The following is a 13,628-nucleotide window of genomic DNA, read 5'->3' on the forward strand; positions in this document are numbered from 1 at the left end:
CGCGATCAGCAAGAACTTGCATGAGTTCCCACTGCCACATATATCTACCTGCACCTGAAGAGACTCTGCCCTCTCACCTGTCCGTGGATGGACTAACTGTGCTCCTAACCCAGGACACCCCTCCATCTGTAAACCCCTTCCACCAAGTCAGACACAACTCCAACAGTTATCGTCTCCTTCCCCTGCTGAGGACCTTTCCCATCAATATATAAAAAACCTGCTCTCATTCCCACTCATAAAAAAGAAGTCCCAATCTCCAAACTCCTTTGAATTAGCACACAGTTCTCTACATCCCTTAAAGCAAAACACACAATGAATTTTCTATGCATGCTGTCTTCAGTTTCTCTCCTTCCATTCTCTCTAAATCCACAGCAATCTGACTTTGCCTGACCATTCCACTGAGAAGGCTCTATATTCCCTGTCCTCCACAGCGCAAACCCAGCAGCATCTGTCATAGCTGGCTGCTTTCCAGGACATCATGCTCTCTTAGATTTAATTCCTCCCTCAGTAGCCTCTTCCTCTGTGACTCAACCACTGCAGAGTGCCTAAGACACAGATTCTGTGACAGATTCTCCTTTCAGTGTGCATTTGATCTAGGAAATGACCCAGCTCATGCCCTAAAAACCATCTGGACACTAAAGATTACAAATTCACATCCAGCACCAACCTTGTCATGTGAAGTCCAGACTCGTACTCCTACTCAGATATATAATGGCTAACTGAACATAGTCGAAAACCTCATGATTTCTTTCATCAATGTCTTGTAGTTTTCACTGTAGAGCTTCTTCACCTCCTCGGCTGACTTTATTCCTAAGTATTTTATGGTTTTTGATGCTATTGTAAATGGGATTATTAGTGTCTCTATAGATACACTACTGATTTGTGTATGTTAATTTTGTATCCTGCAACTTTACTGAATTTGTTGATTAGATCTAACAGTTTTTTGGTGGAATCTTTAGGATTTTCAATATATGAAGTCATGATAAAAGAAACAGAAGACAAAACAAATAAGTGGAAAGATATCCCATGTTCATGGACTGGAGGAATTAATACTGTTAAAATGTCCATAATATACAAAGCCGTCTATAGATTCAATGCAATTCCTAGGAGGAGTCCAGTGGAATTTTTAATAGAAGTAGAAAGAAAATCCAAAAATTTGTATGGAACCACAAAAGACCCCAAACAGCCAAAGAAATCCTGATTAAGAACAAAGTGGGAAGCATCACACTTCCTAATTTCAAGATAAGCTATAAGATAAAGCTACAGTAATCAAAAAAGTATGGTACCAGCATAAAAACAGACACATAGACCAATGGAACAGAAAAGAGAGCCCAGAAATAAATCGATGCATACTCAGTCGATTAATATCTGACAAGGGAGCCAAGAACACCCAATTGAGAAAAGACAGTCTCTTCAATAAATGGTGCTGGGAGAACTGGATACTCACATACAAAAGAATGAAACTAGACCCTATCTTACACCATTCACAAAAATTAACTCAAAATGGATTAAAGACTTAAATGTAAGACCTGAAATCATAAAACTCCTAGAAGAAAATCAAGGAAAACAGCTCCATGACATAGGTCTTGGCAATGATTTTTTGGATATGACACCTAAAGCACAAACAACAAAATCAAAAATAAACAAGCAGGGGGCTTCTTCCCTGGTGGCGCAGCGGTTGAGAGTCCGCCTGCCGATGCAGGGGACACGGGTTCATGCCCCGGTCCGGGAAGATCCCACATGCCGCGGAGCGGCTGGGCCCGTGAGCCATGGCCGCTGGGCCTGCGCGTCCAGAGCCTGTGGTCCGCAACGGGAGAGGCCACAACAGTGAGAGGCCTGCGTACCGCAAAAAAATAATAATAAAAAATAAACAAGTGGAACAACATCAAACTAAAAAGCTTCCGCACAATTAAGTAAGACAAGTAAATGACTGTTCACAATGTATACAAGTCAGTATGCTTGAACTTGAACTTACGCAGTGCTCCATGTCAATTAAATCTCAATAAAACTGAAAGAAGATAACACAATATGTATAAAAGGAGATTACTATTACTAAGGATACAGAACTTCCTATGTTTAAAAAGTAATTGGGAGGCAACTTGACACAATAAGACCGACCTACAGAATTGACCACACAAATATAAACTTTTATACACTCCCCCAAAATGTATACATACAAGTATAAAAGCATTTGAGGCCAAACAGCAAAGATGGTGGGGAAACTCCAATTTTTGTTTGGAAGTATGAAAAACTCAAACCCCAAGTAACTGTGAAAAGAACTTGTACAGTCAATGTACAGAGAAAGCAAAAGACGAATAACCTCATCTCCCTAAAAAAAGCCTCATGATATTCCCACCAAGGAAAACCAAACCAAACCATATGATCCCCTCACCCGCCTCCTACCTCAACTCAGGAAATGTCAGCTCTGTTCCTCCAGCTGCTCAATAAGTCACATTCTCAGAGGCTTCCCTGATCCCCTGTTTAAAATAGAAACGTCCTCCCCTTCCTCCTGGCCATCTGTCCCTCTTTTTCTGCTTTTTCTCCGTACAGTTTATTTCCTTTTGACATGATGTCTACTTTACTTCTTGGCTCCTCATCAGCCTTCCCCTCAGGACAGGTAGAGCTTTCACTGCCTTTGTTCACTGCTGTGCCTCCAGGACATGAAACAGTGCTTGGCACACAGCAGGCCCCCAACAGGGTTGGGAACATGACCTTCTCTAATTGCAAATGATCAACTTCAACAAAGACATTTGAATCCCTTTTATTTGCTTCCTTTCCTGTTTTCTCCAGAGGCTATTACAAACCATCACCATATTCATTTGAGGCTGTAACTTCTTCACTTCGGGCATAAGGCCTTCTGTCTTGTTTTATGTTAAAAAAAAACAAAACAAAACAGTGAACAGGCATCAATTGACTCACCATGCTGTGTCCATCCCACTAGACTTGGTCACATCCTTTTACTCTCCTCTCCACTCCTTTATTCAAGACAGGCCTCCCTCTCCCACTTCCTTTCCTGGACACTGAGAGTAATTCTTCCTAACCTCTCTGCCTCCACTGGGTCTTCCCTATTATTCTCTAAATCCATCTCACCTTTTCTCTGAGATCTCTTTAGACAATGGATCCCAATCAAGCCTGATCAAACTTGCAACCTAAGCTCCCCACCCCTCTCCTGCCTTGAATCCCAGCTTCTAGCAGAGGGGTCACAGCACCATCTCCACAACTCGAGCCCCTCGCCTCCTCCCTGACCAGTCCACCAACACTGTCCGACACTGTCATTGGGCTCTCCTTGGTGTGCATCGTACTTGCCCTCCTTGACGCAGACATACCCTAAACAGATCTAAAACCGTGTTCTTCATCGCCATGTTTACACTTTCTACTACACTCCTTTTTCCTTGAAACTGTCCACTGAGTCTGCTTTTGTGGCACTGTTTCCCACAAGTTCTCCTTCTCACTTTCACTGGGGTTTTGTTTTCACTGCTTTGTTCTAATTTAAAACACAAAGAGATGATGTACAACGCAGGGTTGGGACACGTCCCCCTACATGGCACACCCCAGGCCCCTTCACACGTCTTGCTGGGCCCTCCATGACCTGGCCCCTATGGTTCTTCACACACACACCAGCCAGTTTCTTGCCCATGAATCTTTGCCCGTAAGTCTTTGCATTTCTAAGTGTTTCCCTGGCCAACCACAATCACAAAAGTGATCTCAATAGTCTATATTTCTATTTCCCTCTTTTAGACATAATTTACTCAAAAACAGGAACAGTCATTTACTTGTCTTAATTGTCTAAGATAGCACTTGGAACACGGGTGCTCAATAAAATCTGATAAACCCAAACAACCAATCTCCATTAAGGAAAGCAGTCACATAAGCTGGTTATGACTGAAACAGTGAATGCTCAACTTGGATGAACAATTCCATAAACAATCTCCAGAAATTAGGACTCATAACTGCTTATCAGAATTATAATTCTATTCTGTCAATCTTCCTTCCCAAGTAAATAAGTATTTTTAAATTAACATTGTAGGTATTTGGGCTTTTTAAGAAAGAGAAAAACTTTTTTAAAAAAAAGTATTTAAAAAGGTGTAATATAACCTTAAAAGCTTCTTCTTCTTTGCTGAATTTTCTGGAGTCTTGGGAAGCTTTGTCTCTTTCTGAGGTGTATGCAAAATGGCCTCTGTAGATTTTACCCTAGGGTTTATCGGTCTCTCCATAACCTGTCTTCCATCTGATCCGAAATCCATGTGGTATTTGTGAGAGGATTCTGAATCAATGAACAAGACATTCTCCGACTCATCATCTTTTTCACTATCTGATGAATACTCTAAAATTTCTGTAGGATTTGTCTGAAAAAAAAAAATTAAGAGAAATGCAATTAAATTTGGAGACCTCTTTATTAAAATTCACATTTATACATGCCTATTATTCTATTCCCTTATGACTATATTCATTGAAATAACTTTGCAGATATAGTATCTGTAGCTTAAACTTCTATTTTGACACAAAATCCAAACTAAGTAAGCCATATACCCAAAGACAAGAGATTAAATCAATTGTAAGCCAGGCACTATCTCACAGAATCCACCAAATTCAGTACAAATATCTCAATCTTCCTTCAACAAACTAAAGGAAATGTGCCGCACATACGTCAGTCTCAAAAACTGAACTCCTAACCCCAACCTGAATAGCCGTCAGCCACTGTAATCTAACACCTATTGGAAAAAAGTATTGTTTTGATTTTAATGTGGGGTAAGTAATATTCACTATTTGTTAAAAGCCAACTATAAAGAAAATTGCCTCTTCAGGTGAAAACCACTTAATTTAACAAAGAAGTCTCCAACGATAAAGATGAAAAATGGACTTTTCCCACACAATTCCAATAAAATATTATATTTTCAAGAGGCTAATTTGAAATTGCTAATCAACAGGAACTACTTAAAGAATGAATCACTGAGTCTTCTTCCTAACACTTCCTATTCTTTCTTTTACTCAAATTTCTGAACTACCAAATAAGAATTTTTTTTGAAAACCAGATTATAAAACAGAAGTCATATCAACAGCCAATCCTGGAGGAAAGAATGAAAACATTCTTCTGTAATGTTTGCTGTCTTTGCCCAGACACATGCTAAAACTTTCAAGTGTGGTAGGTATTTTATTTTCCCATTATTTGGTTTTGCAAGTCAGTCCCGTATTGTTCTAATGTCAGCAACAATTTACCCTTCAACATTCTAATTTTCCAGTATATCAGTAGCCCCTCCTAATTTAATACCTACACTAAATTTTAAATTTACTAAATGTAAATTGTACAGTTAGTTGAATGGATTCTCTACCCGGTCAATTCACAGTGTAGCTATGGGGACCCTCACGAGGCGCCCTTTCTACTGATGGTCAGCATGGACTGTGTCACTGGCATTATAGCAGGCACTTGGCTAGAACAAGTGAAGAGGATACAAGTGGGTGAGGGTTATCATTTGTGGGGATATGTGTGTGCATGGGTGTGGGTGTGTGCATGGGTGTGGGTGTGTGCGTGTGTGGAGGTTGGTTAGCACTATGGTTTTCATCATTTCCTAATCTACACACAAGGCAAAAGGTTTACCACATTTGGCCTTTTTTTGAGGATTTTATAGTTAAAACCTTTTTAAGAGCTTAAAAAGGACATCACCCATCCCCACATCTCCTCCAAAAACCAGCTTGGGTAGTCACCTGTTACCAGGCGCATTTAGAATATGAAAAAGTAAATGAAAAAAATTCTCAAAAGAAGAGCTTAGTTCCACTATCCTTTTCACAATCTCAGTTGCATGCCTACATTACTGCATTACTAAAGTGTTTAATTACTAAATACTGCTAACCCATTAATAAGCTCAAGGGTCACGTTTCCCCCCAAACACAGCTTCCGAATAAATATTAACAATAGGCCACAAAAAGAACCAGGGTCGTTTACATTGAAAATTAAGTTCCTCAACACTGAAAAGTTTTATATATTACCTGAGAACTCCAAATTTAATTTCATCTTTTTGTTATGGAATGTCTTTTATTTTAGTACTCTCAAGTTTTGCGCTTCCTGCTAGAGCAGGGCTTCTCAACCTCAGCACTGTTGCCGTTTCACACCGGGTAACGTGGGGTCCTGTCCTGTGCATTGTAGGGTGTTTAGCAGCATCCCTGGCCACTACCCACTAGATGTATTAGCACTGCCCCACCAATCATGACTATCAAAAATGTCTCCAGGCATTGCCAAATGTCCTCTGGGGGGCAAAATCATCCCCAGTTGAGAACCACTGTCCTAGAAAAATGTCAACAAATAACCAGCTACACGTGGCCTGTTCTGGGGACTCACATGCAGAAGCAAAGGGGACACAGGGCTTTGTGGGGATGGGGAGGTCAAAATGAAATAGTCATAAAACAATGTGGTGGAAGTACTGCAATTGAAGTGTTGTTCAGGCTCTACGGGAACAAGAGGAAAACAAAGCCAGGTGGGGCACAGGGAGAAGAGAAGAAGGAAAGAACTATCACCTGAATCAGGATCTGCCACCTAAAGCTGAATGCTAAGTGTAGGTTATTAGGCAGAGAGAGAAGGAAGTACATTCGGGGCTAGGAACAGGAAGACCACAAATATGAGGCCAGAGAGAACAGAGCACATGCAGGAACATCTACAAGCAGCAGAAGAGAGAGGGCTGTTGAACACCTTGCAGACCAGAGCAGGGCATGCAGCTTCATTCTGAGGCACTGGGGGAGCCACGGGCAGTTTTAACAGGGGCTAACCAAGTCACATGTTGATATGGAATGATCATCCAAACAACAATCTGAAGGACTGACTCTACTATGGGCAAGTAGGGAAAGCAGCTAGCTAGAAGGCTCTTCCATAATTAAAGCAAGAGATAAAGAAGATGTGAGGGAAGTGGGAGTAGAGAGAAGTGGACTAGGAAGAACATAAGGAAGGAGATATAACAATACTTAAGGACTCCCAGATGTTAGAAATGAAAGTGAAAGCAGAGTCAAAGGAGACCCCAAGCACCTGGTTTGAGCAACAAGAGAGGTACATTTATCAAGAACGGGAATTCAGGAAATATTATATATCCAATATATCTGCAGAGGGATAGTTGCTAATACTAAATATGGCTTTGATATGTTAATATTGCAATGCCTATGAAATAGTTGAGGTAAAACTGACCAAGAGGCAGCGGCTCTATGGGTCTGGAGCTCTAAGAAAGGGATATGACACGGAAATACAAGTTCAGGAATCATAAGAACAGAAACAGTGCATGAAGGTATGAGAGTTAGAAAAGACTGTCCGTGGAAATTATGTAAAAGTAAGAAGACACGGTTCAGGTTGGAACCTTACGAATATCACCAACATTAAACCTGTATTCAGGTGGGAAGAGACAGAAAAGTGGATTGGATTTGAGAAAAAAGAGATTGCACAGACATGACCCCAACATCATCTCAAGCTCAGCCCTGCCCTCAACAGCAGGTTATCTTAAGCAATTTATTTAACTTTCCCATGCCTGTTTCCTCATCTTCAATTTGGAGAAATAATCACATCTAACACATTAAGCATCTGGTAAATGTTTCAAATTTTGTAGTTTTAAATTTTGTATTTGTTTTCTGGAAAGTTTTTTTTCTTGATTCCTAAGAGGATCTCTATGTAAAGGACAATGAGGAAGACAACAAATAATGTCTTCAGCAGCCAATCAAAAAGACAACTAATGCCTTAGCCAGCAAAGGAAACCATGTATTCTTCACATAGGCATTTCTAATTTCTAACAGGAAGCAAAAGGCCATAACAAATATCTTTAGCAAAAGAGAGCAAGAGGCAACACTTCAGCATATTTTATTTTAGAACTGCTCCCCCAAGCCTGAAATCCTGATGAACGTGGAGGAACTTTCCTCACATGGACACAGAGAGGAACTACAGCTCACCAGACACTAGCTGTCTTAGCCCCAGCCTGACAGTAAGGAACTCACATTCTTTCACAAAGATGGTGTGCACATGTGCACATGTGTGCATGAATGCTCGTGCATGGTGTGTCTGTGTGCAGGGATGCGGAGGTGCGTGTACCTGGGATGAGAGGAGAAGGGAAGAATCAAAGACAGGTCAGGGGAGCCTGCAGGTTCAGAAGCTTCAGTTTACATTTTATCTTTATACTGTAGAATCTGATTAATGAGAAAGGAGGGCTATGAGTTTTGGACCAAGAAAGACTTGGTTCTCAATCACAGTGCAGCTATTTTATTGTTTTGCAGTTGCACAAGTTACTTCACTGGCTCTCCCATCACTTAGTTAAATGGAAAAATTCTACTAGAAATATTTCAAGAATTAGAGATACTTACTATTTATTATGAAATAATTTAAGTACATGGAAAAGTATAATAAAAAATACATGTTTTCATTACCCAATCACCCTTCACCAAATATTAACACAATACAAATTTTTCTTCAGTTTTTTTAATGATGCGGTTGTAATTTCCTATATCTCTCTTCCTGTTCTAGTTTTCCTCCTTCCTACAGGTAACTCTCTCCTGAATTTGGCATTTCATTAACATCCTGTTTTTATCCTTTTTCTACCACACACACACATAAATACTGTATAGTATTATTTTGCAAGCTTTTAAACTTTATATGATTTTTTTTTTTTTTTTTTGTGGTACACGGGCCTCTCACTGTTGTGGCGGAGCACAGGCTCCGGACGCGCAGGCTCAGCGGCCATGGCTCACGGGCCTAGCCACTCCGCAGCATGTGGGATCTTCCCGGACCGGGGCACAAACCCGCGTCCCCTGCATCGGCAGGCGGACTCTCAACCACCGCGCCACCAGGGAAGCCCAAAACTTCATATAAAATTTTTAAACAGTATCCTGTGAACACAGCTCTGAATGACCTACTTTTCTATCAATATTATCTTTTTTTTATATTTATCCATGTTCATACACGTTAGCTCTATTTCAGTGTTGCCCAATGAAAGAAAGTTATGTAGTTTTAAAATTTCTAGTAGCCATATTAAGAAAATAAAAAGAAACAGATGAAATTAATATATTATTTAACCAAATGTATCAAAACTATAATCATTTCTCCTTTCTCAGTTGTCACCAGAATCATCTTTAGCAGTCCCTTCACAGCAATCCCGGTTTTTGCTTTGTGTACCTCAAAACTCTCCCAGTCTCTACCCACAGCCAGTTCCAAAGCCACTTCCCCATTTTAAGATATTTGTTACAGCAGCACCACACTTCTCAGCACCACCCTCTGTATTGGTCTGCTCAGGCTGCCATAGCAAAATACGAGAGAGAGAGAGAGAGAGAGAGAGAGAGAGAGAGAGAGGGACAGAAAGACACAGAGAGACAGACGGAGAGGCTGATTTTCTCCTGCTTTCTTTGGAAAGATAACCAACTGGTGCCCTCTGAAAATTTTCATACACAATTACTTCCTTCAGGTTTACAGCCCATTTACAGAAATAATACAGAAGAGAAAATTAGGATCCTTTGCAGTAGAAAAAATACTGCAGTGGTCAAATTCACAGAACCAAAGAGTGACTATGTAGCTATGATCATAATTTGCTAATGTTTAAAACATAACAAAATTATTAGTATTATGACTCTTTTTCTCTCCTCTGACCCAATGAACTTCAGAACTAGGAGTCTCCTGAATTAGTGATTAAGTATCACAAGTGACAAGATTAAGACATGAGCGAGTAGTTCCTATGAAATCAGTCAGCAAAGGCAAGGACAACACCCTAAACTGACCACAGCTGAAGTCACCTGCAATCTACCAAACCCATACTGGCTCAGTTTCCACAAGTCAGAAATACCATTGTAGGAGACATCCGTTACCATTTATTTCTGACCCCTCCTTTCAGAGAACAACTGCCTTTCTACCGGGGGACAGCCATCCACCTCCAAGCAGCCACAGGGATGGCCTCCCATGTCTGAACAGTCATGTGTCTACTATGACTGGCCTTAGGTAGGCAACTGACCAGATCTGAGGCAAGCAGATTCTGCAGATCTTGAATTGAGAAATACAGAGTCTGACAGGTAGAAGCTGAGACACACTACTGACAAATCTCTAAAGGAAAGATCCGTGAGTTCCTGCTAGTGAGGTTCCCCGATCTCCCTGCGGCTCAGACCCTTCAGCTTTACCTTAGATTCCACAGGATATACTAGCATAATTTCAAAAAATTTACTTTTCCTCTTAAACTAGCTTCGTTTGTTTTCTGTTACTTGCATCTAAGAAAATTAACTATCTGCTAAATATCTCCAAGTACAGAAAATGTTCCATTAAACAAATATGTATTAACTACACACTACATGTAAGGTGTTACGCAAGAGAGAAAGCTTAATGAGACAGAGTTCCATAAAGACCCTGAGATCAGATAAAGAGATATTTCTTAAAAATTCTTAACAGGTAAAGATGAGAAAAGGAAGCACACAAGGCAGCAAAGTACCACAGATATTCAAGATACACAGACAAGTCTAGACAAATGGAAGTTTAGAGTTCATGCTGGGAGGCAACAGACAATAGCAACATAACCCTACAGACTGGGTGTGTGTGTAGAGAGAGCACACACGTTCTCTTACAAAAAGGTAAATCAGATGACCCATCATCAATGGGAAATAGGTTCTAAATTTATTTCTTGGAATAATGATGAACTGGGGCAAATTCACTCACATCCTTCCAATGTCGCTTCGTGGTACCAGTGACTGCTCTGAGTCAATGATGAAGTCCATGCCTTCAGACCTGTTTCCATTCCCAGCCCCACTGATGAAGTGCTCTAGCAAATTAAGTTACTATAGTGTTTTAATGTGCTGAAAGTAATTCAGCACACTGGCAAGTGTTAATTCATTCCCAGCCTACTACTTTAATAATTATTATTCTAAAACTGTTTGGTAACCAAACAGCACTACTGAAAATACTTCAGATTAAGAATCAGTTGGTTAAAGTAACGTACTAGGAAAGGCCAAATTTCATGACAGTCAAGGTAGTGGTGCTACCAATTGAAATAGAGGACACATTCAAGAGCAAAGAACAGCAGAAAGAAGGTAATTCTTTGGAATACACGGAGTTTTAAACGATCACAGGACTAGCACAGACACAGAGAGCCACCTAGCAGGAGGCTGGAAATTCAGCTGCTTGGCAAAGAGGCCACTGGAGAAGAAACAATCCAAGGTATTGACCTGTAAGATGCCCTCATGGAGGACACGCGTGAGGACAAGCTGGCCGCCAGCACTCTAATTTCTGGGCTCCTTGAACCCAGTTAAGGTGCATTTATGACTTCCACCTCATCGTAGACAACCTCCCACAGACTGTATGGTAGGAATCACAATGGCTCCACGACTTCCATTACTTTTAGGGATTCTTTATTTTAATAATCTATAATACCGTGCAGCCAAGATGATAAAAAGACCCCACTGTCTCTCCCTAAAAATCTGCCAGTTATCCGGCAGTGCATACAACATCTGAGCGATGCGGAGAGCAAGGATAAAATGGGAAGCACACAGCTCACAAGGATAAAATGTGAGCTGTAATCAGCTGGAAAACCAGGAATAAAAAAATTCTACAATTTTCTAAGTAGGTGGATATTCAACAATATCACTGTCTTTTTCTTTAAAAAATAGATTTTAAATAAGTATCATAAATTTTTAATTTAAAAAATTAATTAGCATCATATTCTATGCAATTCATCTGATACTCTTTAAGCTGAAGTTACTACCTATAATCCCATCTACAAATGTTCTTCATGAAATGGTCAGGAAAGGGTTTTGTAAGTAAAGAGCTACCCCTGAATTGAAGCGTCCTAATTCCTATACATCAAATCTTTATCTAAATCCATGTATAAACGTCTACATGTGTAGGGTCCTCCTGGATAAAAATTGCATCCACTAACAAAGTTAAGAAGTTAACTGCAAGATGAAGCGGACCCTCTGGGGTAAAGCAAATGAAACCAATCAGCCAGATGAAACACCACTCTAACTTTCAGAAATTAAAGCTTTTGATTCTAAACTTTATAGAAAGGTCACACCAAGAGCAACAGTGGAATATCAATAATAAATGATAACCTCTTCATTTTGAGATGACGCCTCTGTAGCTAAATACGCACCCAGCTAGTACAACAAAAGGCAGATGGCGACTAAACTGAAGTCATTCCTTGAGATAGCCCATTACAGGACCGAAAACAGCTCAAACAAAAACACAAGCCTCGAGCCCTGGTCTCAGCCCAGGCAAGAGGGCATCCCCAGTGGGCCCAGGGAAGCACCTTGTGCGCCTGCTAGCCCTGCAAAGTGGCAGAACCACACCCGACAGCACTGCCTCTGCTCTCCGAGGCTTCCCACCCAATTACTGGCCAGCCCAGACCTGCCCTGGGAGGATCAGCGAGGGCCAGGCTATGACCAGTTCACCATGTTTATCCTGGTTCGGCCTCCCTTTCTTCAACTCAGTACAAATGAGAACAGCCAGGGGAATTTTAAGGAAAGAACAAGAGAAGTATAAGGTCCTGCCTGCTGAGAAGCTTTTAAATCTAACAACCACCAGGTTTTTAAGAAGGTTAAACGGTGGGGGCAGGGGCTGCCCTGGTGGCGCAGTGGTTGAGAGTTCACCTGCCGATGCAGGGGACACGGGTTCGTGCCCCGGTCCGGGAAGATCCCACATGCCGCGGAGCGGCTGGGCCCGTGAGCCATGGCCGCTGAGCCTGCGCGTCCGGAGCCTGTGCTCCGCAACGGGAGAGGCCACAACAGTGAGAGGCCCGCCCACCGCAAAAAAAAAAAAAAAAAAAAAGGTGGGGGCAACAGCAAATATGCTGAAGAAGGTACGCCATGGCAGCCGTGACAAGTAACAGCGCCAAAACCAAGAGTGCTCTTAAAAATTAAGGGGAATGAAGAGTACTGGTAGCTGATAAGCCAACAAATTTAGTTAGCAAATGCTCTCATTTCCACTCATAATTATAAAATGGAATTCATTCGTTTAACAAAGTAGTTGAATGCTGCTGCGTGTCAATATCAGAAATCATTCTGGGTGCAGTGGATGTACTGGGGGCGGGGCTGGGACACCAGAATCCTTATCTGTGTGGTCTTTAAATTCCCGCAGAATCGGGAAGACCTGATTTTGACTTTCAAGAAAACAACAGATACGTACTGCATTCTACTGAGGTTCCCTTACTGCCTCCCAAGGAGAGAGACTACGGGTCTCCCAAGAGAAGAATCAAACATGAGAATAACTTATTCAAAAGTGGGTGGGATCGTTCCAAAATTCATCATCAGTAAAAGTTTTCTTCCTATTTTTACTAAATAACAGAAAGGGAGGAAAGAAAGAAAGTTCCACGATTCAGTGATTCCCAAGGTTTGGCAGACTAAAATCTGCATTTCTTTTCCACCTAAAGAAGTCCTAGTAACATTTGTGGTAAACATGAAATACTTCTATTTGAAAGCAGTTTCAGGATTTACTCAGGTTCACAATGCCAATTTTTGCCCTGCAATTGAACATAGGTGGTACATCAACCCTGAGAAAAAATGAACCTGAACTAGCAAAACAGTAACAAGCAAACAACAACAGGTGAGAATGAAAGCTGGGGAGAACTACAGAGCTGGGAAAAAGCAAACACACACACACACACACACAGAGTCTGGGAAAAAGCAAACACACACACACACAC

At 41.1% G+C, this 13,628-nt stretch overlaps 1 protein-coding gene across 10 annotated transcripts in view; it reads right to left on the reverse strand.

Annotated features, from left to right (window-relative positions):
• The window catches only part of SPIDR (scaffold protein involved in DNA repair), a 351,974-nt gene that overhangs the window by 226,734 nt on the left and 111,612 nt on the right, over positions 1 to 13,628 (reverse strand). For all 10 annotated transcript variants that reach the window (XM_027128161.1, XM_027128157.1, XM_027128158.1 and 7 more), the window contains exon 6: positions 4,096 to 4,346. In XM_027128161.1, coding sequence (XP_026983962.1) covers positions 4,096 to 4,346 — 251 coding nt within the window. The remainder of the gene's footprint in view (positions 1 to 4,095; positions 4,347 to 13,628) is intronic.

The sequence above is a fragment of the Aethalodelphis obliquidens genome, unplaced genomic scaffold (assembly GCF_003676395.1).
Source record: "Aethalodelphis obliquidens isolate GAN/ISIS:26980383/991018 unplaced genomic scaffold, ASM367639v1 scaffold33, whole genome shotgun sequence".
Classification (NCBI taxonomy): Eukaryota; Metazoa; Chordata; class Mammalia; order Artiodactyla; family Delphinidae; genus Aethalodelphis; species Aethalodelphis obliquidens.